Source organism: Penicillium cataractarum (assembly GCF_028827025.1).
Source record: "Penicillium cataractarum strain IBT 29864 chromosome Unknown utg000002l, whole genome shotgun sequence".
NCBI lineage: Eukaryota > Fungi > Ascomycota > Eurotiomycetes > Eurotiales > Aspergillaceae > Penicillium > Penicillium cataractarum.
In genome coordinates, this window is record NW_026622738.1 from 6,430,796 (window position 1) to 6,455,844 (window position 25,049).

General features: G+C 47.4%; 8 protein-coding genes across 8 annotated transcripts; 6 read left to right on the forward strand and 2 right to left on the reverse strand.

Moving 5' to 3' along the window:
* Positions 1-1,889: 1,889 nt before the first annotated feature.
* On the forward strand, positions 1,890-3,628 carry N7496_004349 (MFS transporter; the record flags this gene model as incomplete). Its single annotated transcript, XM_056697280.1, has 3 exons — positions 1,890-2,319; positions 2,376-3,311; positions 3,369-3,628. 3 exons carry the CDS (start codon positions 1,890-1,892, stop codon positions 3,626-3,628), a joined length of 1,626 nt encoding a protein of 541 aa, XP_056559492.1.
* A 1,322-nt stretch (positions 3,629-4,950) lies between these two features.
* N7496_004350 (uncharacterized protein) lies at positions 4,951-5,465 on the forward strand (the record flags this gene model as incomplete). The annotated part of the gene is made up of 2 exons (XM_056697281.1): positions 4,951-5,101; positions 5,287-5,465. The coding sequence occupies 2 exons, from the start codon at positions 4,951-4,953 to the stop codon at positions 5,463-5,465; spliced, it is 330 nt and encodes a 109-aa protein (XP_056559493.1).
* Positions 5,466-6,041: 576 nt separating this feature from the next.
* Positions 6,042-8,661, forward strand: N7496_004351 (putative C6 transcription factor; the record flags this gene model as incomplete). The annotated part of the gene is made up of 4 exons (XM_056697282.1): positions 6,042-6,901; positions 6,967-7,226; positions 7,280-7,505; positions 7,569-8,661. 4 exons carry the CDS (start codon positions 6,042-6,044, stop codon positions 8,659-8,661), a joined length of 2,439 nt encoding a protein of 812 aa, XP_056559494.1.
* Positions 8,662-8,993: 332 nt separating this feature from the next.
* On the reverse strand, positions 8,994-10,345 carry N7496_004352 (fumarylacetoacetate hydrolase family protein; the record flags this gene model as incomplete). The annotated part of the gene is made up of 3 exons (XM_056697283.1): positions 8,994-9,538; positions 9,604-9,942; positions 10,000-10,345. The coding sequence occupies 3 exons, from the start codon at positions 10,343-10,345 to the stop codon at positions 8,994-8,996; spliced, it is 1,230 nt and encodes a 409-aa protein (XP_056559495.1).
* A 727-nt stretch (positions 10,346-11,072) lies between these two features.
* Positions 11,073-11,786, forward strand: xanA (isonitrile hydratase-like protein xanA; the record flags this gene model as incomplete). Its single annotated transcript, XM_056697284.1, has 1 exon — positions 11,073-11,786. One exon carries the CDS (start codon positions 11,073-11,075, stop codon positions 11,784-11,786), a length of 714 nt encoding a protein of 237 aa, XP_056559496.1.
* Positions 11,787-12,954: 1,168 nt separating this feature from the next.
* Positions 12,955-15,117, forward strand: xanB (isocyanide synthase xanB; the record flags this gene model as incomplete). The annotated part of the gene is made up of 2 exons (XM_056697285.1): positions 12,955-13,543; positions 13,595-15,117. The coding sequence occupies 2 exons, from the start codon at positions 12,955-12,957 to the stop codon at positions 15,115-15,117; spliced, it is 2,112 nt and encodes a 703-aa protein (XP_056559497.1).
* Positions 15,118-18,213: 3,096 nt separating this feature from the next.
* On the reverse strand, positions 18,214-20,036 carry N7496_004355 (putative alpha-1,3-mannosyltransferase; the record flags this gene model as incomplete). The annotated part of the gene is made up of 2 exons (XM_056697286.1): positions 18,214-18,677; positions 18,734-20,036. The coding sequence occupies 2 exons, from the start codon at positions 20,034-20,036 to the stop codon at positions 18,214-18,216; spliced, it is 1,767 nt and encodes a 588-aa protein (XP_056559498.1).
* Positions 20,037-21,077: 1,041 nt separating this feature from the next.
* N7496_004356 (uncharacterized protein) lies at positions 21,078-24,395 on the forward strand (the record flags this gene model as incomplete). Its single annotated transcript, XM_056697287.1, has 1 exon — positions 21,078-24,395. The coding sequence occupies one exon, from the start codon at positions 21,078-21,080 to the stop codon at positions 24,393-24,395; it is 3,318 nt and encodes a 1,105-aa protein (XP_056559499.1).
* Between the last annotated feature and the right edge of the window lie 654 nt (positions 24,396-25,049).

Sequence of the window (25,049 nt, forward strand, 5' to 3'; positions counted from 1 at the left end):
TTACAGAGGAACCTGGAGGCGCTGGATATTACTGACTCGAGATCGGCTACACGATCGTCATCAACACTTAGGATACGATCCGCTCGCGGATGTACGACGAGGTAAGTACTCTTGTAACCGGATTCGATCTTATAATGAAAACGGAGTTGAGCCAACATCGACCTTTTCTTTAAGGTGACGAGTGCATGCCAAGAAATGCAACCCCTTCCACCAGAAGCTAGCTTTTAGCAACCTAGAGCACACCGTAAGCCTCAGTAACGATCTGGTGTCTCATATGCCGTATATTTGCTAGCAGAGGAGCAGGAACGAGCCTGGTGATTTCGATGAATTCTCCCTGGACTATTTATCTAATGAACTTGAGGTGGAATCTGACGCATGGTAGGTGAAGGAAAGGAAGAATCGTCTCGTCCCAAGCTAGCTGGAATCCCGACGAACACTCAGATTTATCTCCTCAACCGCGAGTCCAAGAATGAAACAAAAAGCTATACCTGAGCCACCAAAGTAGATAGTACCACAGGAAAATTAGAGGGTTGTTTCAAAAGAAAGGGAATGGAAGAATTTCTAGTTAAAGTAGTGCCACATCCAGACGGCTAAACTGATACTGGGACCTATAGATACGCACGTGCACGAGAGGTGGTCTTTCGAAATTGTAGCATTATCAGGTAAAGTCTAGAAAATCCAAGGTCTTCCATGACGGAATTTTCTCGGTGATTTGAAATGAAATCTCTTCCACTTACTTTGCTTGTACATTTCCGTATGGGCTGAGTGGTCGTCTAGAACCTCACGGCCAGCTCTTATTGCTTGTGTAGGCTTGGCGCTACTCTAAATTTCCTAATCGGGAAAATGAAAAATTGGCTTTCCTAAAGCGGCAATATGCCCCGATATGGCACAAGCACATCGCATGACGAATGACATTCCTGGAATGAACTTTTCATAGGGCTATCATAGCAGAGACGAAAAATCCCCACCGGTGCGAAAGTCCAAGCTTTTCCTGATTCAGGATTCCTGAATCATGAACCGAAGTCACCACGTGGCTCGCTACTGGTCGCGAGGCCCGAGGAAATATCATACGCTTCGCCTCACAAGTTAATTATGAATAAAGTACTGGACAATTAAGGTGACTATTGCACATACTGAAATTTGAAACCTAGCTTTTGATCTCGAAGGGGTATAACTACGCCAACACCTGTATTTCAAGACCTTGATTAGAGCGCTTCATGGATATCGCCTAATTAAGAAGATCAGGATAGAAGCCCCGCAATCAGTCATGTGAATTATGCTTGAAGAATCTGCTACATCTAACTCGACAAGGCTTGCTGTATAGGTGTCGAACTGATCTATAGAATGATTAATAGATTTGAAAACTATATGCGCGGCGGCGGGAGCTGTGTCCAAGCAATTAGGGCCAGAAGTGTAACATGACAGAGGATAGAAGAGACCAAAGTGCAGAAACTGAAATCCTATCATCATCGCCAGATCTCACCAGAGACCACTATCATCGAAAGCTGATCATAAAGATGAAGCAGTGTCATACCTGTGGGTCCAATTCCTTGCGAAGCATATTCCCTAATATGGCTAGCGCCCCAGTTCCCGTTCAGGCAATTCAGCACGCAGTGGGGCAAAGTACCCCGATATCAACGCGGCAAGGACCATGTAAAGGCCAGGCCACTCGGAAGCTCTCCCCTGTTACTCCATGCCGTATACCCCTTCCCGGATGAACCAAATTTTCAAATTTGATGTGGCTGAGACCGTGGAAATGTAGTATAAGAATGTGGCATATCTCCCTCAGGGAGTGGTCTTCCTCAATCAAGAATTACGATCATATCTCCTGTCTGGCCACATCGGCAGAGTATTCCCTCTTTACTGACAGGGTCGATACATCAAACAATATGGAGACTCCTTACTCCACCCAAACCAACACTGCAGCTACCAGCCGGACAGTATCTGTGGGATCTGGCCCTGGACAGACCGATTACCTCGACCTCCCCGTCCGTGAATTGAACGATGGCGCCGACCTTCGCGAATATACGACCGAGACACAAACCGGTGAAATCATCAAGCCAATCAAGTCGAACGTTACTGGTAAATTGGAAGACTGGAAATTAGTCACGTTCACTATCGATGACCCCGAGAACCCGAAGAACTGGTCGAAGGCCTACAAATGGTACTGTACCATGGTCGTCGCCTTCACCTGCTTCGTTGTCGCATTCTGCAGTAGTGTCATCACAGCCAATTTGGAAGGACCAATGGAGGATTTCCATGTGGCTCGTGAAGTCAGTCTGCTCGTTGTCACTGTCTTCGTTATTGGATTTGGTGTTGGTATGTCATATTGAGAGCCCATTGAGTTTATTGCCACATTACTAACTTTATCTCAGGACCTATGGTCTTTGCTCCACTATCAGAGATGGTTGGACGGCGACCAGTATATGCAGTTACACTTCTCCTTGCCGTCATCTTCGTCATCCCATGTGCTGTTTCTAAGAACATTGGAACATTGATTGTTTGCCGTCTGATTGATGGCATTGCATTCAGTGCGCCGATGACTCTGGTCGGAGGTACTCTGGCAGATCTTTGGAAAAATGAGGAGCGTGGTGTCCCAATGGCTGCATTCAGTGCCGCTCCTTTCATTGGCCCTGCAATTGGTCCTTTGGCTGGTGGTTTCCTCGGTGACAACTGCGGTTGGCGCTGGCTTTACTGGCTCCAGCTGATTTTGTCCTTTGTTGCATGGGTTTTGATTACCTTCACCGTCCCCGAGACCTATGCCCCAATTTTGCTGAAGAAGCGAGCTGCGAAACTGCGCAAGACCGAGAACGACCCTAAGTACACCACCGAAACTGAGCTTGATCCTCGCCCTCTGGGCCAGAAGCTTCGTATCTTCCTCTTCCGACCTTTTCAGCTGCTCTTCCTGGAGCCTATCGTCTTGTTCATCTCCCTGTACATGTCAGTGCTCTACGGTCTGCTCTACATGTTCTTCGTTGCCTATCCCATCGTATACCAAGCTGGCAAGGGCTGGTCCGCCTCCATGACTGGTCTTATGTTCATCCCTCTGGCCATCGGTGTGCTCATGAGTGCTGCTTGTGCTCCCTTTGTTAACAAGCACTACCTCAAGATTTCCGCGGAATGCGGTGGGAAGCCTCCGGCTGAGAAGCGTCTGATTCCCATGATGTTCTCTTGCTGGCTCATTCCTATTGGTCTTTTCATTTTCGCCTGGACCTCGTACCCTACTGTCCACTGGATCGGTCCCGCAATCGGCGGATGGCCTGTCGGGTTTGGATTCATTTTCTTGTACAACTCCGCTAACAATTATCTTGGTAAGCCAATTATCTCCTGAATTAAAACATTGAATTTCTTACTGACTTGAATTGCAGTTGATACTTATCAACACCAAGCCGCTTCGGCGCTGGCAGCAAAAACCTTCATTCGCTCCATGTGGGGTGCGTCTACCGTCCTGTTCACAGAGCAGATGTATAACCGCCTCGGCTACCAGTGGGCCAGTTCCCTTCTCGCCTTCCTTGCCTTGGCATGCTGCGCTATTCCTTATGCGTTCTACTTCAAGGGCGCGTCCATTCGCCGTTTCTCCAGATTTGCCTTCAGTGACGATGAGGAGCAGCAAGGTGTAAAGGCTTAATTGAACGACCAACCTGCACACGAAACAAAAGTTGATAATTGGAGAAGTGATCTATGTTCCTAAGACCAACGAAGCAGTCGAGGTACTTCCATATGGCAATATTTTCCAGTCTTTATTTCTTTCCGCCCATTATTCTTTCTGGGCGAGCGAATATCATGTTGAAACGGTTATTTATGGCGTTGATGGCTTTATCATGGCATGAAAATGTTGACATATATAGATTTAGACATAGATTCATATTTACATAGTTATTAAAGTATAGTATTTTTTCAAAAAAAATGTAGTTTTGGCACTACTAATTTCAGCTTGGAGATTTACAGTTATGTCCCTCCTCCCTTCTTAGCCTCATTAGGCAAGGCTTGTAGGGGATAGGGATAAAGTGAGAGAGGATGAATGATGAGAGATAGATGAGGAGAAAGAAAAAGAAGAAGAATATCCCTTCACCTCAGTCTTTCCCGTTTCCTATATCACTTATTAATCAGTTCGCGTACCCATTAATATAAGTTTCTAGCCTGTATCTACTACCCCCCACGCTTTTTCTCTACTAAACTCTACCTAATTACCTTTTTAATCCTCTCTCTCTTAGCCTCTACATTTCATCCTCCGTCTTCTATCCCCCGCCTCCCATCGTCCTTCTCTTGCCCTCCTTCTATGTACAGAATATGGAACGCCATCCTAGCCCTACAGTTTCTTGTTGCCCAAGGATATATCATCCGTCCCCAAGACCGTTCCCAGAGCGGCGAACATGGCTTTTCAGATCTTCACGTCTTCCAATATCGCAACAATGCCACTATAATACAAGAGGGCTGGCACCGAAACACAGGAGCTCTTGGGGGGCAAGTCGTTGATTGTTTAAGTCGGTATTTGAGCGCCACACACGGTAACCGTCGACCCGGAGATCGGACTCCTGAGCTGCTGTCGGCCTGCAGATGCGCGTGTACAAGTACAGCAATGTCAACGAGGGGGTTCTTAACTAGGCACTACGAGGTATTTGTTGGATAATGTGTGATTTAAAGAAGGATCCTCTCCTTCTCTTGTCCTCTACGTCTTATCCTCCTGCTTCTATCTATCTTGCTCGACACTCCAACTGACCTACGCTTTGCTCCTAAAACCCTGCTAACAGATCATGCAAGCTGCCTCAGAATTCTTGGAGATACAGACAAGGGAGATGGGACTGGGAAACTGCGGTACCTCTTCACTAAAGGTATCAAGATCGTTGAAAAGCTCAACCGGCTTGTGGATGTTTTTGAGGACATCGATCATGACACGTCTATGAGCCTAGAGCACCGGCATGCAGGAGGCAGAAGGTCAAGACAGACAGAATGAGCGCCCAAGTCCAACAATGTTTCAAGTACGGAGCATGTCGACGCCACGGATTAAGCTCAAGCTCAGAGCCTCTAATCTCGATGGTGTCTACCGATGAGCTGTTTACGGGCGTGACCGAATGTCGGATATGCGGTGTCAAGGTTGAAAGTATATTTATGAACATCTGACCGTCATGCATTCGGAGCTAACAGGGCCCAAGAATAGCTATTTCCGGGTATACGCCGAGGAATGGAAGTTCAATTGTATGGTGGATGGGTGTAATTTGACTTTTAAAGGGTATTTTTGCTACCGTTATCATTGGGGTTGCTCCTAACCCAATATTTCACAGCCAGCACAGGCAGAATATAAGGAGTATACTGCAAGCTTTGCGAATGATCCATATGACCGCGTAGTTATTCCGGCTGATGTGCTAGAATTGGATGTTTTTGGATTGGATACGCCTGATGTGAGTGTACCTGAAGTTATTGCTCTTGCTGCCAATGCTCGCGGGTCTTTCGACTTTGGAATGTAGCAAACAAAAGCTAAACATGCCAACAAAGGAAACGGACCTAAAGAAGGAATGGGAATCGCCATGATCCCTAGATAATTCCCCCGATCTATTAAGTATATGCTGACCTAGCCCCAATCAGTGCATACCCATATATAAAACGTCTATCATTGATTTAACCCCGGGTTAATATATCCAGGGAGAGGTAAATAAACTACATCCTTTCTCTTTTTCTCATAATATTAGCAGCGGGTTACTTGCCAAAAAGCATTTATGACGTAGAGCCGACCTTCCGCATTTAGAACCCCACGTCACGTGCCTCGGCAGATAAGCAACCGCGACCGATGATGCTTTGCGGGTTTTGTCTCCAATTCGACTCCATTTCCTTACACACAATGCGATTTTAAACGGTGCTATGGAATGACGCACATAAAGGCATTATCCGCCTATGATACAGCTCACCCTTTGTCTTCACTTCTCCCCTGTTGAACCTCCTCTTCCGCTCCGAGCCGTTCACGGTCGCAATCGACACTGACATCGACGAGCGCACGATAATCTCAAAAAACTATACCGGGCGTGGAAAGGAATAATCGGAACACAATGACCTCGCCATATCCCCAATCGAATTTGTTCTCCCAGTCGGATCTGACCGCGGCGCCAAACAGGTCTGTTTCTGACTTGCCTCAAGCTCAGGTGGACGCCATCATCCGTACAAAGCGCAAGGCGCGCGAGCCTAAAGCCTGTTACCCATGCCATGCGCGCAAAGTGAAATGCGATCGGAATCTTCCTTGTGATGGATGTGTTAAGCGTGACCATGCGGACCTTTGCTCCTACGAACGCCCCTCCAAGAAGCGCTCTCAAGCGTTCCACGAAAGCCCGATCGGTGGCGCTTCAGCAGGGTCATCGGCAGAGCAGCATGCCTCATACGGGTATGAGGATAGCGAGGTGCAGGTAAAGCCGGATCCTGTCCAGCATTTCCCGACTCAAATCAACGGGGCCCAAACCGGCGGCCGCGTGTCAATTGCGAGGGAGGAATGGGATAATGTGCGCAATAGACTGCGAGAAATGGAATCCACCATCTCCTCACTGCGCGTGGGCCTCGAACGTGCTGAAGAAGGTCCGTCTGTGACAACGGATGGCGGAACCGGGAGTGTACAGAGCGGCGATGCAAGTTCCCGGGCCAAGGGTGCGTCGCCGGAACGAGAGGGCATTCATACTACGAATACCCTAGGCAAAGGCACTGTCCATCTGGGCTCGCGCTCGGTCCTGGCTTATATCTTGAACAACAAGTCAGGATCCGACCAGCTGCAAACTCTATTGGAAGACGGAATACTGCCCAAGCTTGGGCTTGACAATGAGTCGGCAACTTACCCGTTTGTGGATTTGTGGTCGTCAGACATGTCGACTTTCGACATCAGCGCTGTTTGTAGCGCACTTCCAACTGATCAACAATGCAGAGAGTAAGTTGGAATTTCTCTTTGAATATTGTTTGGACCTACATATCTAATTGTGGCCCTGTGTGCAGGTTTTTCTATTACTACAAGAATATTGCTGGCGCGATTTACCCTGTCCTCGAAGATATCCGGCAGTTCCAAAACAGCCTTGAGCTTCTTATGCAGAACAGAGCAGCCTCAGGTGGTGTCTATAGAGAGGATGTTGACGAAGCCCAGAGTCCCTTTGGTGTGAGCATTGCCTACCTAGGCCTATTATTCGCTGTCCTCGCGTCCGGCTGCCAGTCATCCGACCTTGGAAGTAAGGAGCGAGAACTGACTTCGCAAGTCTATGGTATGTTTAACAGAGATTTGTTCGTAATCACCGTTGACTAACACCTCGTAAAGTGTGCTGCTCTTACCAATGCCTTCGCATGACCAATTTTTTGTCTCAGCCAACCATTGAAGCCATCCAGACGCTTCTGGTTATTGGAAACGTTTTGTCTTACAACATGAACCCCGGAATCTCTTACGTCCTGCTGGGCATGACGCTTCGGATGGGCCTGGCTCTTGGCTTGCATGTTGAGTCGAGTAGGTTTTCGTCACTGGAACGATATCGCCGTCGACATGTCTGGTAAGTTTCTGGCAAATGAAGTTCCTCGTTTCCGAAGTGGACTTGACCTAACCGGATTGATAGGTGGTCCATGGCATGGCAAGATAGTCACTTCTCTCTCTCCTACGACCGTCCCTCGACAACTGCCGTCAGCCAGCCCGAAATTGCTTATCGCGAGGGCTCAAAACCGGGCGACCTGTCGTATTTTGAGACTCTCTGTCGAGTAATATCTTTGGCCTTGGAAGTTGTTCGCATTCGGATGTTAAGCCCACATACCCAAATAAGTTTTGAAAGTATTCAGGGCTACAAAGAACGAATTCAGAAAATCATGGTTGAAGCAAAGCCGCATTTGCGAGATGCGCAATGGTGCACGAGTTCACCCGAGCATCTGGAACGAGTTGTGCTGAAACTACACTCTTCATATTTCTCTTCTGAGCTTTGCCGACCATCACTGAAACCGAGTTCCGATGCCAATAATGCGGATACTGCGAGTATGCGTCGAGACTGCGTCAGTAATCTCATGACAACCGTGGAGGCATATATCGAAATGTACAACATCAGCTCCCACGCAGCTCGATCTTGGATTGCGCTGCAGCGAGCAATCAGCTCCGCATTTCTGCTTGCTGTTATTGAGGAAGCCAAGCAAGAGCCGAAGGTTTGGAGCCTTCTACGCCAACTGGAGTCGATCATAGCCCAACGTGCCAGCAACGAACGTGCCTATGATACAGCCGATGTCGCTGGTACCGGTAGCAGCATCACATCGCCCCAGGGCATGCCCACCTACGACCCCATCACGGGAGCGACTAATCCACCGGGTTCTGCTCAACCCATTCTGGATCCCACTTCACCTGCTGGAGTCAACCCGGACAATCAAACACAATGGGCTAAGTCGCTGGCAAAAACGCATCGTGCCCTGCAGAAGCTTCTCACGGCATTCGGAAACCAGCATACTCGCGGCGCGACCGCGCGTAGCCCCGCATTTCCTCAATCAAATCTCAACGCGACAGCTGCCTCGGCCTCGATGAGTAACTTTGCTCCTCCTGTACCGGCAAGCATGACCCCTAGCGTGGGATCTCTTCCACCCCCGACCCCAGAGAGCTCTGGGAGTGGGGAATGGACAATTCCCAATATCTTGGACCGCGCGTCAGAGTATATTCATCCACCGCTCTGGAGTTAGACAGAGGATGATTTTGGGCTTTGAGCTTTGACATTCCTTCTTATTTAAGCGTGGTCCCGGAGCATTACCTGGCGTTTGTGTGTTTTACTAATGCTAGTGGCGTTCCCTGGTTCTTGAATTTGGTTGTAGGGACTGCCTAAAATTCTTCAAGATTCTCCTTTCATAATCTATGGTCGATCGATCACTTTTGATTCTTTAGTGCATGATGAACAGCGCATCAATATTTCATGACATTTCAATACTTCCCAATCGGCTTGTCTATATGTTTCCGGAAATCTATTATAATGTTTTTTGCCACCATTCTGGCTGACAAAAAGGAGAAGCCTATTGCCCTAGAACTTCATCGCAGGCTGCAGTTCACCAATGCACTCACCAAATCCAACGCCAGAATCAGCTCCACCCGCCACAGCGGTCATGCGAACTACATCACCATCCAACAGGAAATGCCTCTTGGAACCATCAGCAAGGGTGACAGGCTCCTTGCCAGCTTTGGTAATCTCAAGCAGACAGCCATAGCTACCATCGACCGGACCGCTGACCGTTCCAGTGCCAATGATATCTCCAGTCTGAAGGTCGGCCCCGGTGCTAGCAAGATGGGCAGCCATTTGACGTCCGCTCCAGTGCAAGTCCTGTACCTTTGACTCGGTGACAGTGGTTGTTTGTGTCCCAACAAGAATTTCCACCTTCATATCAATAGCATAACTGGAGTCGGCAATATCTTCGAGATGGCTTGCCAAGACAGCCTCGGGCTTGGGGCCCGCGACCTTGAATGGCTCGAGGGCATCCAATGTCACAATCCAGGGTGAAATGCTCGTTCCAAATGACTTGCCATTCAGTGGTCCCAGTGGAACCATCTCACATCCCTGGATGTCGCGTGCTAAAGACAAGGTTCGGTCAGCGTCAACTTCATGTCACCTTCCTTTACGGGTCGAAAATACTAACCGCTCCAATCATTCAAAATAACCAAGCCAAAGATGTGCTCATCCGCATCTTTCGCATTCAATCCTTGTAGACGTGAAACACCCTTGCCAACGATGACCCCGATCTCCAGTTCGTAGTCTAGAGCTTGCGAGGGACCATATACAATGGGCTTCTTCTCAGTTGGCGCAGAACGGTCAAAGAAATGGCCTTGTGGCCGGATCACCGGAGTACCCGAGACAAAAATAGTGCTTGCGCGGCCGTTGTATCCGATTGGAAAGTTGAAGAAGCCGGGAGGAGGGGATTCGTCATTGAGGATAGCTCGGCCTGCGTTCCGAACGTGGTGCAGACTGCACGAGAAGTCTAACGGATATTAGATTGCGTTGTCCATCAAATAACAATGGCACTTTACGAACATACCTGTAAAACCGCCTACAGAGACAGGCATATGAAGAGTCACCGCACTGATGTCTTCGGTGAGTCCCGTTGGCAGGGGTTTGGCCAGTGCCACTTGTAACACCTTGCGGACCTCGCGCTGAGTGACCTTTGGTAACGCCGCGTACTCATTGAGACTCGGCTGGTCAAAGATACCCTCTGGCAAGCTCAAAATATCAGCAAAGACACCCGTACGTTGTAACTCCGCAAGAAATATGACGTTATTCTCCAATCGAGTTACACATTGAGGCTTCGGGTGCGTGTTGGACGAGGCTACTCCGAACGGAATATTCGCGATAGAGAAGTGGCTCTGGTAGTCGACGGAGGCCATGATGAAGTCTTTGTCTGTCAAATTGGCATGAAAAATTACAAGAACAACATTTCTATCAATCATTGCGCCTCGCTACATTCTTATTATTGCGCATGGCCTCTGCATCCCCCACCATCCGAAGAAGGAATTGCGGGGAGCGCGGATGGAGCCCACATCCCGACGAGAAGGACTAACTATGGAACATTCTCTCAAACTGCTTCATAAGCCCCACCAATTCATAATTTGCCTCGGCCGCTTTGAAAAATATCGCGCAATTGACTGGTTATACTTTGTCATACCGCATTTCGTATAATCCTGGCCACGAGGCGAAGACCCAAACTCCAGGAAACCTTGCATGAACCACCATGAATCGCCTACACCGCTACTATTCCTCTTCTTTCCTAACAGGCATCTCATGAGTGATGACTGGACTCGAGGTAATGCAGTTTCAGTTACGTGCGCAAATCGGCGCTATCGGAAAATGCATGGTTGCACAGCGTCGGCCTGTTATCTCCTAGAGCGGGAACAGTCCTGACATCCACCGTGGAGGTAAAATCTACCTCTTGGGTTCTCGCCTGAACTAACGACAAGAGTCCAGCATGAGTCTGGGAGTTGCTAACCCTTGGCTTCTCGTGAGGTCGTGAAAAATCGGACTCTCCGACACCTCTGGCACTCAGTGAAGTCGCGTCACATCTCTTGAAAACAGGTCACAAAACCACTCTTTAGGCTGGTGAAAGCTGGCGAAAACATGTCTGCTACGATTAAGAAGCATTACTACAACGTCGGGGTCTTGCTCTTCCAGGGGGCAGATATCCTTGACTTCGCAGGTCCAATGGAAGTCTTATCCCATGTCTCGCATAACCGAAATCCAGATGACCCCGATCGAATGTTCACTACCCAGACTATTGCACGAAGCACTAATATTCGTGCTGCGAATGCATTGAGTGTACAGGTGGACACAATTCTCGACCATGCGCTGGAAAATATCTCCGAGTACGACATTCTGGTCGTGCCAGGAGGACCGCCCTCTGTGCTACAACCCATGGTCGATGTCAATCTGCCCGAGGTGGAGCTCATCCGCAAGTTTGCGCGTCTACCCCGGACTTCTTTACAACGGCCGCGTTTGTTATTCTCAATTTGCACCGGTAGTTTCTTGCTTGGTGCCGCGGGTATTTTGTCAGGTCTGACCGTCACTACTCACCATCGAGCAATTGATAATCTCCGGGATATATGCCTCAAATTTGGGGGAAGAAGTGACCCGTCAACAAACGTGGTGCATAAGCGTTATATTGATGGGGGATACATCAAAGGAGATGCTGTGCAAGTCATCACAGCCGGGGGTGTCAGCTCGGGCCTTGATGCTAGCTTCTATATTGTCCGCCTGCTAACAACACCGGAGATGGCCGCTTTCGTGTCTCGGCTGATGGAGTATGGTTGGACCGAATCGGACAAGCGATCCTAGATAGACACGTACACTAGTCAATTCATGGACACAGTTCACTGTCTGACCTGTATTGCGACACTGAATAATGAGCCGGCATTATGAACTCATTGAGGGCTACTGCGTCATGAGTAACATGGGTTTACCTTACAGCTAGAGCTTTCTCGTATATGATGTTTGCCATTTTTCCGGTCAGCCAGACCTCGCCCATCATATGTCTAGCGGCAGTTTCCTCAGGATCTGCGAACCATAGCCACATGTAGACCGGATGAATGGAGCTGAATACCGCGAAAGCCACTAGACTACGAGTATGATGCTGATTATATGCACCGACCCTCGGGAGTATATTCTGAGTCACATAGTCCCACTTGGCAAGAACTGGTGTATCTGTGATTTGCCAAGATATCTCCTTCCTTCAACATCAAATGACTGCTCTTCAGGATGTATGCTGGCTTGAATACAATCAAGGTAAATGGCCTTGTAGCCTTGACCCAAAGGAGTACGTCCATCGCTGCACCCCTGTAAATTAACGGTGGCACGTTACTGCAAGTCTCGTCACCAGCAGACAAAACTATATGTTTAAAACTATGCCAAGGGTATCTTTTATCCTCCGTCGCCACCTGACCGTATACGAGTTTTGCTGACACCTTTTAGATCGCATCGCAGCCCTTCCAGGTTCCTTATTTGCTCGCCGTAATTGACCTACTCAGCAGCACATGGTAGATTGACACCTACCCCAGTCAGAGATCTTCATGCGTTTCTTTTCTCAGATCATCTCGTACGTTAGACTTTACGCAGAGACATAGAGTGAAATCTGCACGGCAAAGCCTGTTGTACAGGCCTAACAGACCAGCGGTCTATGGTCTTCTACATTCAACTTCAAACTCTGCGTCTGAGTCCGCAATAGGAGAAATAGTCATACGGCTGAGCTCTCTTTCGTGGCGTTGTCGGTGCTCGAGAGATCTTACCTCGATCTTACATTGACCAAGCCCGGGTATATAGGACCTACTCGTTCTGCAGCGACGCTGAATTGTCTCGCCTGGTTATCTGGAGTTGACAGATCAAAGCAGGCAAATTAAATCTTTCTACGGTTTTCTGAAGATCTCAACCCCCCGCCCTTTTTTTTTTTTTTTTTTTTTTTTTTTAAACTCACGATACTCCGGGGTGACACCGTTTAACTTGCACCACCATGATTGCCCCAGCACCTATTGCCGACATGGTCACAGACCTCAATCCACAGAGTCCCACCAAGAATGGAATTTTTAATCTTGAAGAGAGTAATGCTACCGATCACATTCCGATCGAATTCTCCACTGACGATGTGGCACCCCCTTCCGAATCTGACATTGCCGATCCCGATCTGATTACCGCAAACGGCAATCCCTCGACACAACACGCAAAAAATGCCCTCAACCGCCAGTCTCCACCTGATTCTCTCTCTAGTACTCCTATCGACGATCGCAAAATGGCAGTTGATATCTTGAAGGTGATTGAGAGTTATGGCGTTGACTACGAGAAGAATGGCGGTTCCTGGAAGGGGTTGGAGTCGTTCGTTCCTATCGTCGTCGAACAAGTGAAGCGCCAGGAACCGATTCGGATGATTCTTCCTGCATTTCCTTTCAAATCACCAAATGCGCGAGACAAAGTCCTGGGTACGATGCCTGACTTTGGCGAGGAACTGGCGCTTTGCCATCTGAACGGACTGTGTGAGAACATCGCCCAAGTATACGAGCCCGGGGCCAATGTATATATCAGCTCAGACGGCCTCGTGTACAATGGTAGGTTAACTCATGGCCCAAACTCTGGCTTTTTCTAATTCGAGGTATCAGATATCCTTGGGGTTCCCGATGAGACTGTCTGGGACTATAGCGAGACACTGCGAAAGATGGCCGTGGAGAAAGACCTCCGCCATGTGAAGTTTATTCGCTTGTTCGAGCTCCTTGAGCATCCTTGGTTCCAGAGCAATAACCCAGAGACAGCAAAGGCCTTCTACCTAGCACATGCTAGCTGTCTACGCCGCGAGCTGATGTATATCTTTGGTGACCCCACGTTCAACGCCGATAAGGCTATCAAGACTGACAATGATACTTGTCTGACGTACCGCGGGTACATCAAATTCCTCACCAAAGATCTCGCACATCAAGAAGAGACCCAGACCCTTTCCAAGCGTGCGAGACAGACACAAATCTCCCAGATCGCGCGCCAGATGATCATTCGCGGGAAGATGTTTGCTGCCGCCATCAAAGCCAATCGAGGCGACTATGTTCGATTATCTATTCACGAGTCTGCCGGCGAGAAGAAATTGTCTGTTTCTGTCATTCCACAGCTTAGGGGAGCCCTTGGATTTACGCCATGGCACGCCTCTGTGGCCATCGGCCTGGATGGTTCATACCGAACAGTCCACGCTGAAGATGTGCGAGAGACACACGACCTGATTTATAAGAACGGCCAGCCATACTTCTTCCGAGAGAAATCCGAGATATTCGATTGGTCGAAGGATGGAATTTCCGTGAAATTTGAGCATTTATATCCCTGTGGAGTCATCATTCGCCCAGCCGACATTGATAATCTGAACCCGCGACCGTCGATCAGCGCTATTCCCATGAATAAGGCCAGGAGGATCTCTAATAGCATGTCACCGGTGATTCTACGTGGCTTTGCAGAGACACTTGAAGAAGATCTTTATGTCAAAGCCGGATCTGAACTTGGCACCATCCTCCCGTGGAGCTTCGGTATAATCCAGAAAGTGCGCGATGCAGGTCGCTCGGATAAGATGGGCAACAACGTTACTTCGAATGAGCCGATGCCAATGCATTTTGATGGCATGTTCAAATTCGAAGAAATCACCGATCCAGTCACAGGGGAAACCAAGAAAGTACAGCGCCCACCGGGTTACCAGTTCTTCACCTGTCCAGCGACCGCCCCGAAAGGCAGCGGATACACTCTGTTCGCTAGCTCGAGGCTGTTCTTTAGGTATCTCCCGCAGCCCTGGAATGCAGAGCGCCTGCAAAATGTCACCTGGGCCATGGATAATAATGGTTTCTGGGATGCGAAAATGAAGAATCTCCCACTGCTTGTGAAACACCCAGTCTCGGGATTACCTTGCCTGAGATGGCATCAACCGTGGGACTCCACGAAGACCAAGTTTTCCACTTGCGATGTGAAAGTTGAAAATGAAGAACCCAGTCTCGTTCAGATTATTGATCGCATCACGTATGATCACAGAGTCTGCCTTCGCTTTGAGTGGGAAAAAGGTGATCTTCTAATCAGTGATAACACTGCCATGCTCCACACTCGCACAGGGTATATAAGTGACTGTGATCGTGAGTTGTGGCGCATTCATTTTGATTAGAGAGATAGGGAATGTTGGTATTGGACGGCTTGCAAATTTGTCTTGGCATTTGCTACTGCTGTTATAGTTCAAGTCACTCGCTCCTTTTCTGTTGCCAGAATGTGTCCAATGTGTAGATAAACATGTCGTGACAATATGTAGGTCCTTATTTAGATGGGTCTAAAACTTAACAAGGCCAATTGTTTGCTGAAATCTACAAATAAAACCAGGGAGCCACATATTTCATTCAACGTGCTGAAGGATATCATCTGTCGCCGCGAGGGTTGCAAATATGTGGCGGGCTTTGTAGTGATGGCAGGCTTTGAAGATACCCAGCTTTAGAAGCAAGGTAGCCTCTGGAGTCGTGGTATATAAGTTTAATAGGTTGGGGGAGTTGTGATTATAAACGGAATTAATCTTTTTCCTCACCCTTGATTTCATTTTTTATTTCTGATGTGTGCAATCTCCTTTCTCCTCCCACCGACTTCAGGCCCTTCGCCGAAACTCTCCAAATCAACAAATCAAACCGTGTAAAGAGATAAAATTGGAAAGACAGAAGGCAATCTCCCTATAGGCTGTCCCCTTCGTCCTACGTGCTGGCTGTTTCTAGGGCCTTTTCCCCCATTCCATTCTGTTCTCTCGTTCTCCTATACAGATAGACATAATCGAACCTTCCTCTAATTCCTTGTACTGGCCAATATTAATTCCGATCACAGTCCACCCCTCCGCCAATTTTCGCTGCCGACAGCCCCGACTACTTTGAGGGAATGGCAGACGAGGATCTTCTGGGCCTGGACACAACCCCCTATTGATATTCGAGCGATGGAATAATGTTAGATCGGGTACTCGCACCCTCCTGATCAAGAGCACTATCCATATCCGCCAAGATTGGAATCAGACACTCCCACATTGGAGGCATCGGTATTGGAGGGACCCGTTCTCAGAGGGACCCATATCAGATGTTGGGAGCAGTCATGCCCCCGGGACCCTCAATTTCATAATGAGAAATAAGGAATAGGTGAAAAAGAAGGGAGGAGGGGAGCAGGAAGAGGGGGAAGATGAAGAAGAGTAAGTGGATTTGAGCAAGAAAAAGAATGTGGAGGTAGAAGATACAAACTAAAACTCGGCGAGGTGTCAAACCAAGTCAAACCGGAAAGACTGATAGACTCGAGATATATCGGAAGCTAAGATCCATCTGAGGGACTAGGAACTTGAGTATACTCTCCAGGAGGAAACAATACCTAGTTTGAATTAGCTCAGCTACTGTTATTAATTGACCTCCCATTTTTCTTTCTCTAAGAACACTATTCTTTACCTCCCTGTATATTCCCCTTCAGCCAAACTTTCAGCCACCGTTAATAAAAAGACTAATTAATCATAGAAGTAGTTGCGGTTTACTCGGACAATTTATATGATGGGAGCTATCTCAAAACTCTCAAAAGATAGGCTCTTAATTCTTTTTTTTTGAAACATCTTCATAAAGGTCTTGTGAACCATCCCTCTACATAGTTTTATGACCCCGTTTCACCTTATCTTCTGAATTATGATTTACAGAATCATTTTGAAGTTGATGAGGGAATTTGATGAGGGAAGTTGATTATATCATGTAGCTATCTAGCCACAGTATAAGATGAGTCATCCTAATTAGGCCTAGATTGTTGTACGAGTAACAATGATGAGGGGGGTCGTTCTAATCCCCTAACATTAATATTCTAGACCTAGGCTCGGAAGGACTTTGGAACCCAGTCTTTATTCGTGTGAAGCTACATGAATTCCAGATTCAATTATTTTCCTAGTGTGGCTGATGTTGAAGGTCATCGTCATGTTCTGATTTGATAGTGAGACAGTGAGTATGATCATCTCGTTCCGCTAATATTTGAAAAGGCCAAGAGCGACGGGGCATGAACTTAAGAATTGACTTTCTTTAGCATCTGTGAGCCACGGCTAAGAACCCTCATTCATTGTGTACCCTAGCTTATCAGTCTTCCACAAATTGTAGATTTGTGGCGATTGACGCCATGAACGTAGGTAAGCCCCCTTGGCGTATAGGGAGACGAACTAAATCCGATGAAACAAACTTTTGACTATCAATCAGCCTTGGCCAGGCCGTGCACGTGACCTGAGTGATGTTGCTGGTTGAAAAGTTGGTTGGGCCAATCGGAGCTTGCGCGGATGGGATTGATAAGGTCTCGACTCGAGAGGCTCGAACAGTTTGGCCACCATCAGTTAACTTTGGCGCAAGCGGAACGAATGAGAAGGTTATCTTGCCAGTGACATGGATCATGACGCATCTCTCCAATCGAACATGTGGGGTAATCGGGCACAAAGCGGAACATTATACTTTTGAATGCTAAAATTATAATTTGTTCTCAAGTCGTGTTATTTCCGGTAAAAGGCCACTACCATCACACGATTTACTGTCGAGTACAAATGCGGCTACAAACATGATGTTATCTCTCTACAGCAAGCTATGATTGCCGAGCACAGGGGCCGCCACAATTGTAATCAGGCGTATCTCAGAGCTCTCAGCTACTCATCTCACGCGATCAACGCTCTCTCTTGCTCAGCTAGACCTGGGCCTTCAACATTACCAAAACTGAATTCACAAAATGCAGTATAGTGATGCCTCCAAGGGTCCCGATGTTGTGCTTACATCTCAGACCTCATAGTCGCGGAATCCGCGGCAGCGCGTTGTTCGCGAAGTATCAGGCAGAACATAGAGTGTTGTCAGTCTCCTAGAACTGACAGGATTCGATTATTGGGTTTGATTACTTGTACACTTTGACAAACTGGCTTGCTTTTTCCGGTCTTGAAATTTGGTAGAATGCTTGAAATTCGAGATTTTCTGATTAGTTGGCCGTGTTGTTTGAGCCAGTCATGTTGAGAAGGTGACCTCGTGGTTGCATCATCGGACAGAAATCTTGGAGAGAATGATAGGTCGAGTTATACCCTTCGAACCGATAGGACGCCTGAGACTATGATTGCCTTTTGGCGTCATGTATTTGAGGGGGGGGGGGGTTAATAGTGAAATAAATCACACGAAATTACTCGTTAAATTCCGCCTATCAGGGTCAATAATCGCGTTGATTTCATTAAAATATAGAGCTATATATCAGATTAAGCTCCAATTGCACCGACCCTTTTCGCTATCTGAATTGTAGTATCCAGAGCTTCCTTCTCAACAGTAGTGAGATTCAAGAAATGGTCTGAAGTGAGGCAAAGAATGTTGTTGCCCTTTAATTCCCAAGGCCCAGAGCCCTTGATGTTACTTGGCTCGGTAATGAATGATTCAAAATTGACCGGTTGCAGATTGGGGTCATCAGAGAACTTGTTCGGGAGGATCCAGCCATTGAACCAAAGTGGTCGGCCTGCCCCGTCCAAATGTACCAGTTGTGGCGCACAGATGGAAAAGGCTCTCCTGGGCTGTTCAGACTCGGTATCTCGTAGTTCATGGCTATGTTTCTCGGGATCGTCCGACGGCTTTTCTTCAGCCACTCCCATCACAGCAACCTTGCCATCATGGAAAGCATAACTGGTATCACCAACAAGTTCATGACCGAGCCAAAATGTTTCTTTATCACCTGGTGGTAATGAGTATATGTTGATACACACAGGAGAAACCAATCAGGTGTCTTACCAAAGACCATATCATATACACCAACTATTCCCTCTTCTTTCTTTCCATCGCGATCTGGACCGTTCATGCGGGTGATTACCAAAAGAGCCACAAAATGCTCCCACTTATCAATCACCACAACGCCGGATTCCTGCATATGACTACTCTCGCCAGTCCAGAAACGGTTTTGTCGGATCTTGCTGGATACCGGTGTTGGCAGGATCTTTTTCAGCCACGTTCTTTTAGATGACGGCTGAATGACTCGATCCTTGAAGAAAAGTGCTCCCGTCTCCATATAATCTGGATCCTTAAACAGAATTGCGGGGTCGCGGAGGAAGAGGGAGTCCGCGTCGATGAAAATTGCCTCGCGGAAACTCGAGAGCAGGATTGCAAATGGCTTAAGAGCCCATCCAGCGAGCTTCCACCCTTTATCATTGACCATTGGGCTCAGGTCGCGAGTGATAACTCCATCGATTGCCTCCAGCTTTTGCCTATTTTCATGTCCCAGATCGTCATCTCCAAGATACATTATCTCGACAGGTAGATCGCAACCCATGCTTCGAAAAGCTTGAATAGATGTCAACAGATAGGCAGCCTGATGATCTCCGCCCGTCAAGACAATGCCCTGACCCCCACTCCAAAGTTGCGCGTGAAGAGTGGTAAGGTCTGGAAAGTAGGGAATTGTCCAGGAAAAAAGAAGTGTTGACAAGCGCGTAAGAAAAGAGTGAAACTCCTCATATCGATGAATAATACTTGCTTGATCCAGTTGCTGCCGAGATACCAGACTAGGGCTTCTTTTGAGATACTGCAATGTGTCCTGACGGACAAACATCTGATCTCGTGTGGGGAAGATATGAAGCGCTTCCCAGGCTTCGAAAGCGTCTTTGAAAATTCGCGCTCGAGCGCCAACTTCTCTAACCTTTTCCTCGCCTGTTCCTTCAATGGGCGCGACCGCGTCTTTAATATCAGGCTCGTCTGGTAGTATGGAAAGCATATTCTCCAACGCTTCAACGAAATGATCATTGTGGTCTCTGTCAAAGCCATCATCAATTGGCTTTTCCCAACCTACATATGAGGCCGCTTCTGATTGTGCGTGGTGTGGCCTTTCTTTCTCTCGACGTGACGGTCCAGCGAACGGCTCCCCAGAGAACGTTTCGGTATCTCGGTTGCAGGCTCCCGCGTAGTAGTCTTCAAGAGAATATAGGGTCGTCTTGCAGAAGTAACCGAAGATGAACATAATTATGAGGACTTGAAATGAAATCCTCCCACGTCTGGGGTAGGATCCACGCCTGGTGTAGCCAGACTGATGGGATAGATTGAACATTTTGCCCATAGCAACAAACAATCTACAGGAGATTGAAAAATTTGGGTAGTTGTTTGGGCAAAGTTCTCGACAGGGCTTCAAGGATTGAATTATTGTGATGTAAAACGCAACTTAATTTGTGGCTTGATCCGAGTCCACCAATGTCCAGATTGGAGCTTCTAAAGTGGCGATTGTTTACGTGTAGACTCTTGAACGAGCTATCATGGGGGTTCACCTAACTCTGCATGGTTATCCGAGCAGCGAACCAATCCTGATGTCGTGTCGAAGCCAGCAAGAATATAATCATCATAGAAAGATCCGGTGTCAAGTGCTACCGACATGTTAAACCACCGAATTGGCCTTCTCGGATTGGGAGCGGAGTCCAGAGCCCGCATTCCGCAAGGAAAAATCGCGGGGAGAGTGGGGCGGACGGACGAGCAAGAAAGTCAATCGAGTCCCCCAACGGCCGGCCTCGAACCCAATCGAGACCGAATGCGGAGCATTGATCTTTTGGTACTAGCTAAGTCTGAGAACCGCCTGTTCGCGCGGGAGGAAATTCTAGATCGCCAATAAAGAACGGTCCTGATTGCCGGCCAATTGGGACCAACTAGGTGTTGATGGAAGTTCCCGAGATGGTCATGTGACACCGTTTGATTAGCCAAGATAGACTTCCTCGCCTAGATATAGATGTCTGAGTCTCTCAGTCTAGAACATTGCTTGAACAATCAGACCCACAGCAACACGAAGAATCCAGGTTAAGGTGTTGGTCTTTGTACCGCATCACTATGTCATAGTCGGTACTACGCAAATAGTAGCGAGAATAGACAGATGGCCGAACAATGAACAAAGGGTAGTGGGTTTAAGATTAGAGTTTCGACATACTTATTTAAGAATGCCGTGACCTCGAAGTAAATTTCGATGAATTTGGGATTTATCCTTTGATGTCTCCATATGTGGTCAGCTCCTACCTCCACCGGTACTTCGGGGGACGCTGATCTTTTGAAAGCCTTCATCGTCGTATAGCCCTTTGAGCCCTGCGTTGCTATTGTTCTATTGTTCAATATGAAAATCCATCACTTTGTCGTGAGCATTGTAGTGCTCTTGCTTATGCAGCTTACTGAAGCTCGGCCATGGACTCTACGTGCGCGGGATGTAACTCAACAGTGCTCGACAAGTTTCCGTATTGGAAGTGCTAACGGAGGTACGATTATTGGGTCGGTCAATGTGGTAGTTGATGTCACAACACAAAGCATCGTTGTTACATACCCACCAGCTCCTGCCGGGGCCTCGTATCAGGAAGCTCATTTCTATGTCGGAACTTCGCCTCCCGCGACTGGTAACCCGGGTGGTTTTCCATATAGCGCTGGAGGCGCAGGCTCGACCTGCACCGGCTCAACGTGCTCCATTCAGATCCCAGGTCCGATATCGTCCATCAAGTGCGGAGCTAAACTGTACTTCGCCGCCCATGCTTCTCTATCGGGACCGAATGGCGGTACCGGATGGGCTTTAGGAACTTGCTACAGCTGTGGTAACTGTAACACAGCAACTTGTCCTAATTATTTCTCTTGCACCATCACATGCCCGACTACAACGACCACTACAACGACCACTACGACGACCACTACGACGACCACTCAGCCTACTACCACTACCACCACGACAACTACCACTACTACCACTGAACCTACTACTACGACTACAACGACTACAACGACTGAGCCAACCACTACAACTACAACTACCACCACTACCACTGAACCTACTACTACGACTACAACGACTGAGGAAACCACTACAACTACCACTGAGGAAACCACTACTACTACCACCACTGAGCCAACCACTACAACTACAACTACCACCACTACCACTGAACCTACTACTACGACTACAACGACTGAGGAAACTACTACAACTACAACTACCACCACTACCACTGAACCTACTACTACTACTACCACTGAAGAAACCACTACTACTACCACTGAGGAAACCACTACTACTACCACCACTGAGGAGACCACTACTACAACTACTCAGCCTACCACTACTACCACCACTGAGGAAACTACTACTACTACTACCACTGAGGAAACCACTACTACTACCACCACTGAGGAAACCACTACTACCACCACTGAGGAAACCACTACTACAACTACTCAGCCTACCACTACTACTACCACTACCGAGGAAACTACTACTACAACTACTCAGCCTACCACTACTACCACCACTGAGGAAACTACTACTACTACTACCACTGAGGAAACCACTACTACTACCACCACTGAGGAAACCACTACTACCACCACTGAGGAAACCACTACTACAACTACTCAGCCTACCACTACTACTACCACTGAGGAAACCACTACTACTACCACCACTGAGGAGACCACTACTACAACTACTCAGCCTACCACTACTACCACCACTGAGGAAACTACTACTACTACTACCACTGAGGAAACCACTACTACTACCACCACTGAGGAAACCACTACTACCACCACTGAGGAAACCACTACTACAACTACTCAGCCTACCACTACTACTACCACTACCGAGGAAACTACTACTACAACTACTCAGCCTACCACTACTACCACCACTGAGGAAACTACTACTACTACTACCACTGAGGAAACCACTACTACTACCACCACTGAGGAAACCACTACTACCACCACTGAGGAAACCACTACTACAACTACTCAGCCTACCACTACTACTACCACTGAGGAAACCACTACTACTACCACTGAGGAAACCACTACTACTACCACCACTGAGCCAACCACTACAACTACAACTACCACCACTACCACTGAACCTACTACTACGACTACAACGACTGAGGAAACTACTACAACTACAACTACCACCACTACCACTGAACCTACTACTACTACTACCACTGAAGAAACCACTACTACTACCACTGAGGAAACCACTACTACTACCACCACTGAGGAGACCACTACTACTACCACTACTGAGGAAACTACTACTACAACTACTCAGCCTACCACTACTACTACCACTGAGGAAACCACTACTACTACCACCACTGAGGAGACCACTACTACCACCACTGAGGAAACTACTACTACAACTACTCAGCCTACCACTACTACCACCACTGAGGAAACCACTACTACTACCACTACTGAGGAAACTACTACTACTACCACTACTGAGGAAACTACTACTACAACTACTCAGCCTACCACTACTACTACCACTGAGGAAACCACTACTACTACCACCACTGAGGAGACCACTACTACCACCACTGAGGAAACTACTACTACAACTACTCAGCCTACCACTACTACCACCACTGAGGAAACCACTACTACTACCACTACTGAGGAAACTACTACTACAACTACTCAGCCTACCACTACTACCACCACTGAGGAGACCACTACTACTACTACTGAAGAGACCACTACTACTACTCAACCTACCACTACTACCACGACTGAGGAAACCACTACTACTACTCAACCTACCACTACTACCACGACTGAGGAAACCACTACTACTACTCAACCTACCACTACTACCACGACTGAGGAAACCACTACTACTACTCAACCTACCACGACTACCACCACTGAGGAGACCACTACTACTACTACTGAAGAGACCACTACTACTACTCAACCTACCACTACTACCACGACTGAGGAAACCACTACTACTACTCAACCTACCACTACTACCACGACTGAGGAAACCACTACTACTACTCAACCTACCACTACTACCACGACTGAGGAAACCACTACTACTACTCAACCTACCACGACTACCACTACTGAGGAAACCACTACTACTACTCAACCTACCACGACTACCACGACTGAGGAAACCACTACTACTACTCAACCTACCACGACTACCACGACTGAGGAAACCACTACTACAACTACTCAGCCTACCACGACTACCACTACTGAGGAAACCACAACTACTACTCAACCTACCACTACTACCACTACCAAAACCAGAACTAAAACTACTTCTACTACTCGTCCGACTACGACGAAGCCAAGCACTACTACCACCAAAACCAGAACTAAAACTACTTCTACTACTCGTCCGACTACGACTAAGCCAAGCACTACTACCACCAAAACCAGAACTAAAACTACTTCTACTACTCGTCCGACTACGACGAAGCCAAGCACTACTACCACCACCAAAACTAAAACTACTCGGTCACACACTAGCACTGTTTCAACAGCATGTAAGACATACACGGTCTGCCAACCGGATTGGGACAAGGAGCGGCATACTTGGACAACAAAGGCTCGTTCAGATCATGAGATGTCTCATGAAGATGACAATTGGCCCCATGGTCATTAGATCAGAGGAGAGATACAAAAGGACTACTCGAACAACTTCTTTAAAGAAAAAAAAAAGAAAGAACAGAAAAGTACAGGAAAAAAGGACGTCTTTAATTGATATTGGAATACGTGGAGTTTGATGTTGGTTTTTTTTCAATAATGTACGAGGGCAAGGTTGATTGGTTGCTTTATTTTCTTTTAATCGTACTTTAATAGTTTGCTTTCTAGTCAATCTTAAGAATCTTTGAGAACCCCATATGAATGACTCCAAGTTATCGAAATTTGAAATAGTTGATCTTGATCACTCTTACTTTCCATGTTGGAATGTCACTATACTAGTAAATATCCTTTTCCCTATGCTTTAGTTGTGATACTCCGTGAGGAAATCGAACCACTTAAACCGGCTAAACTAAATCACTCTCTGATTTTCGCAAGGCGATCATATCCGTCAGAATCATATACGGTTTAGGTATACAATATCAATAGTAAATGGTGCATGGCCCTGGTTGGTCTGAAAGATGCTGTCCTTGCAAGGTGCTTGTATTCAAGACCAAAATGTAGGGTAAGGCTCATGGCACGCGGATATCGAGCACAGCACGCGATCCCACATACCACTAGTCCCAATTAGGCAATCGTCAACAAAAAAAATGATACATTCGACGTCTGCATAATA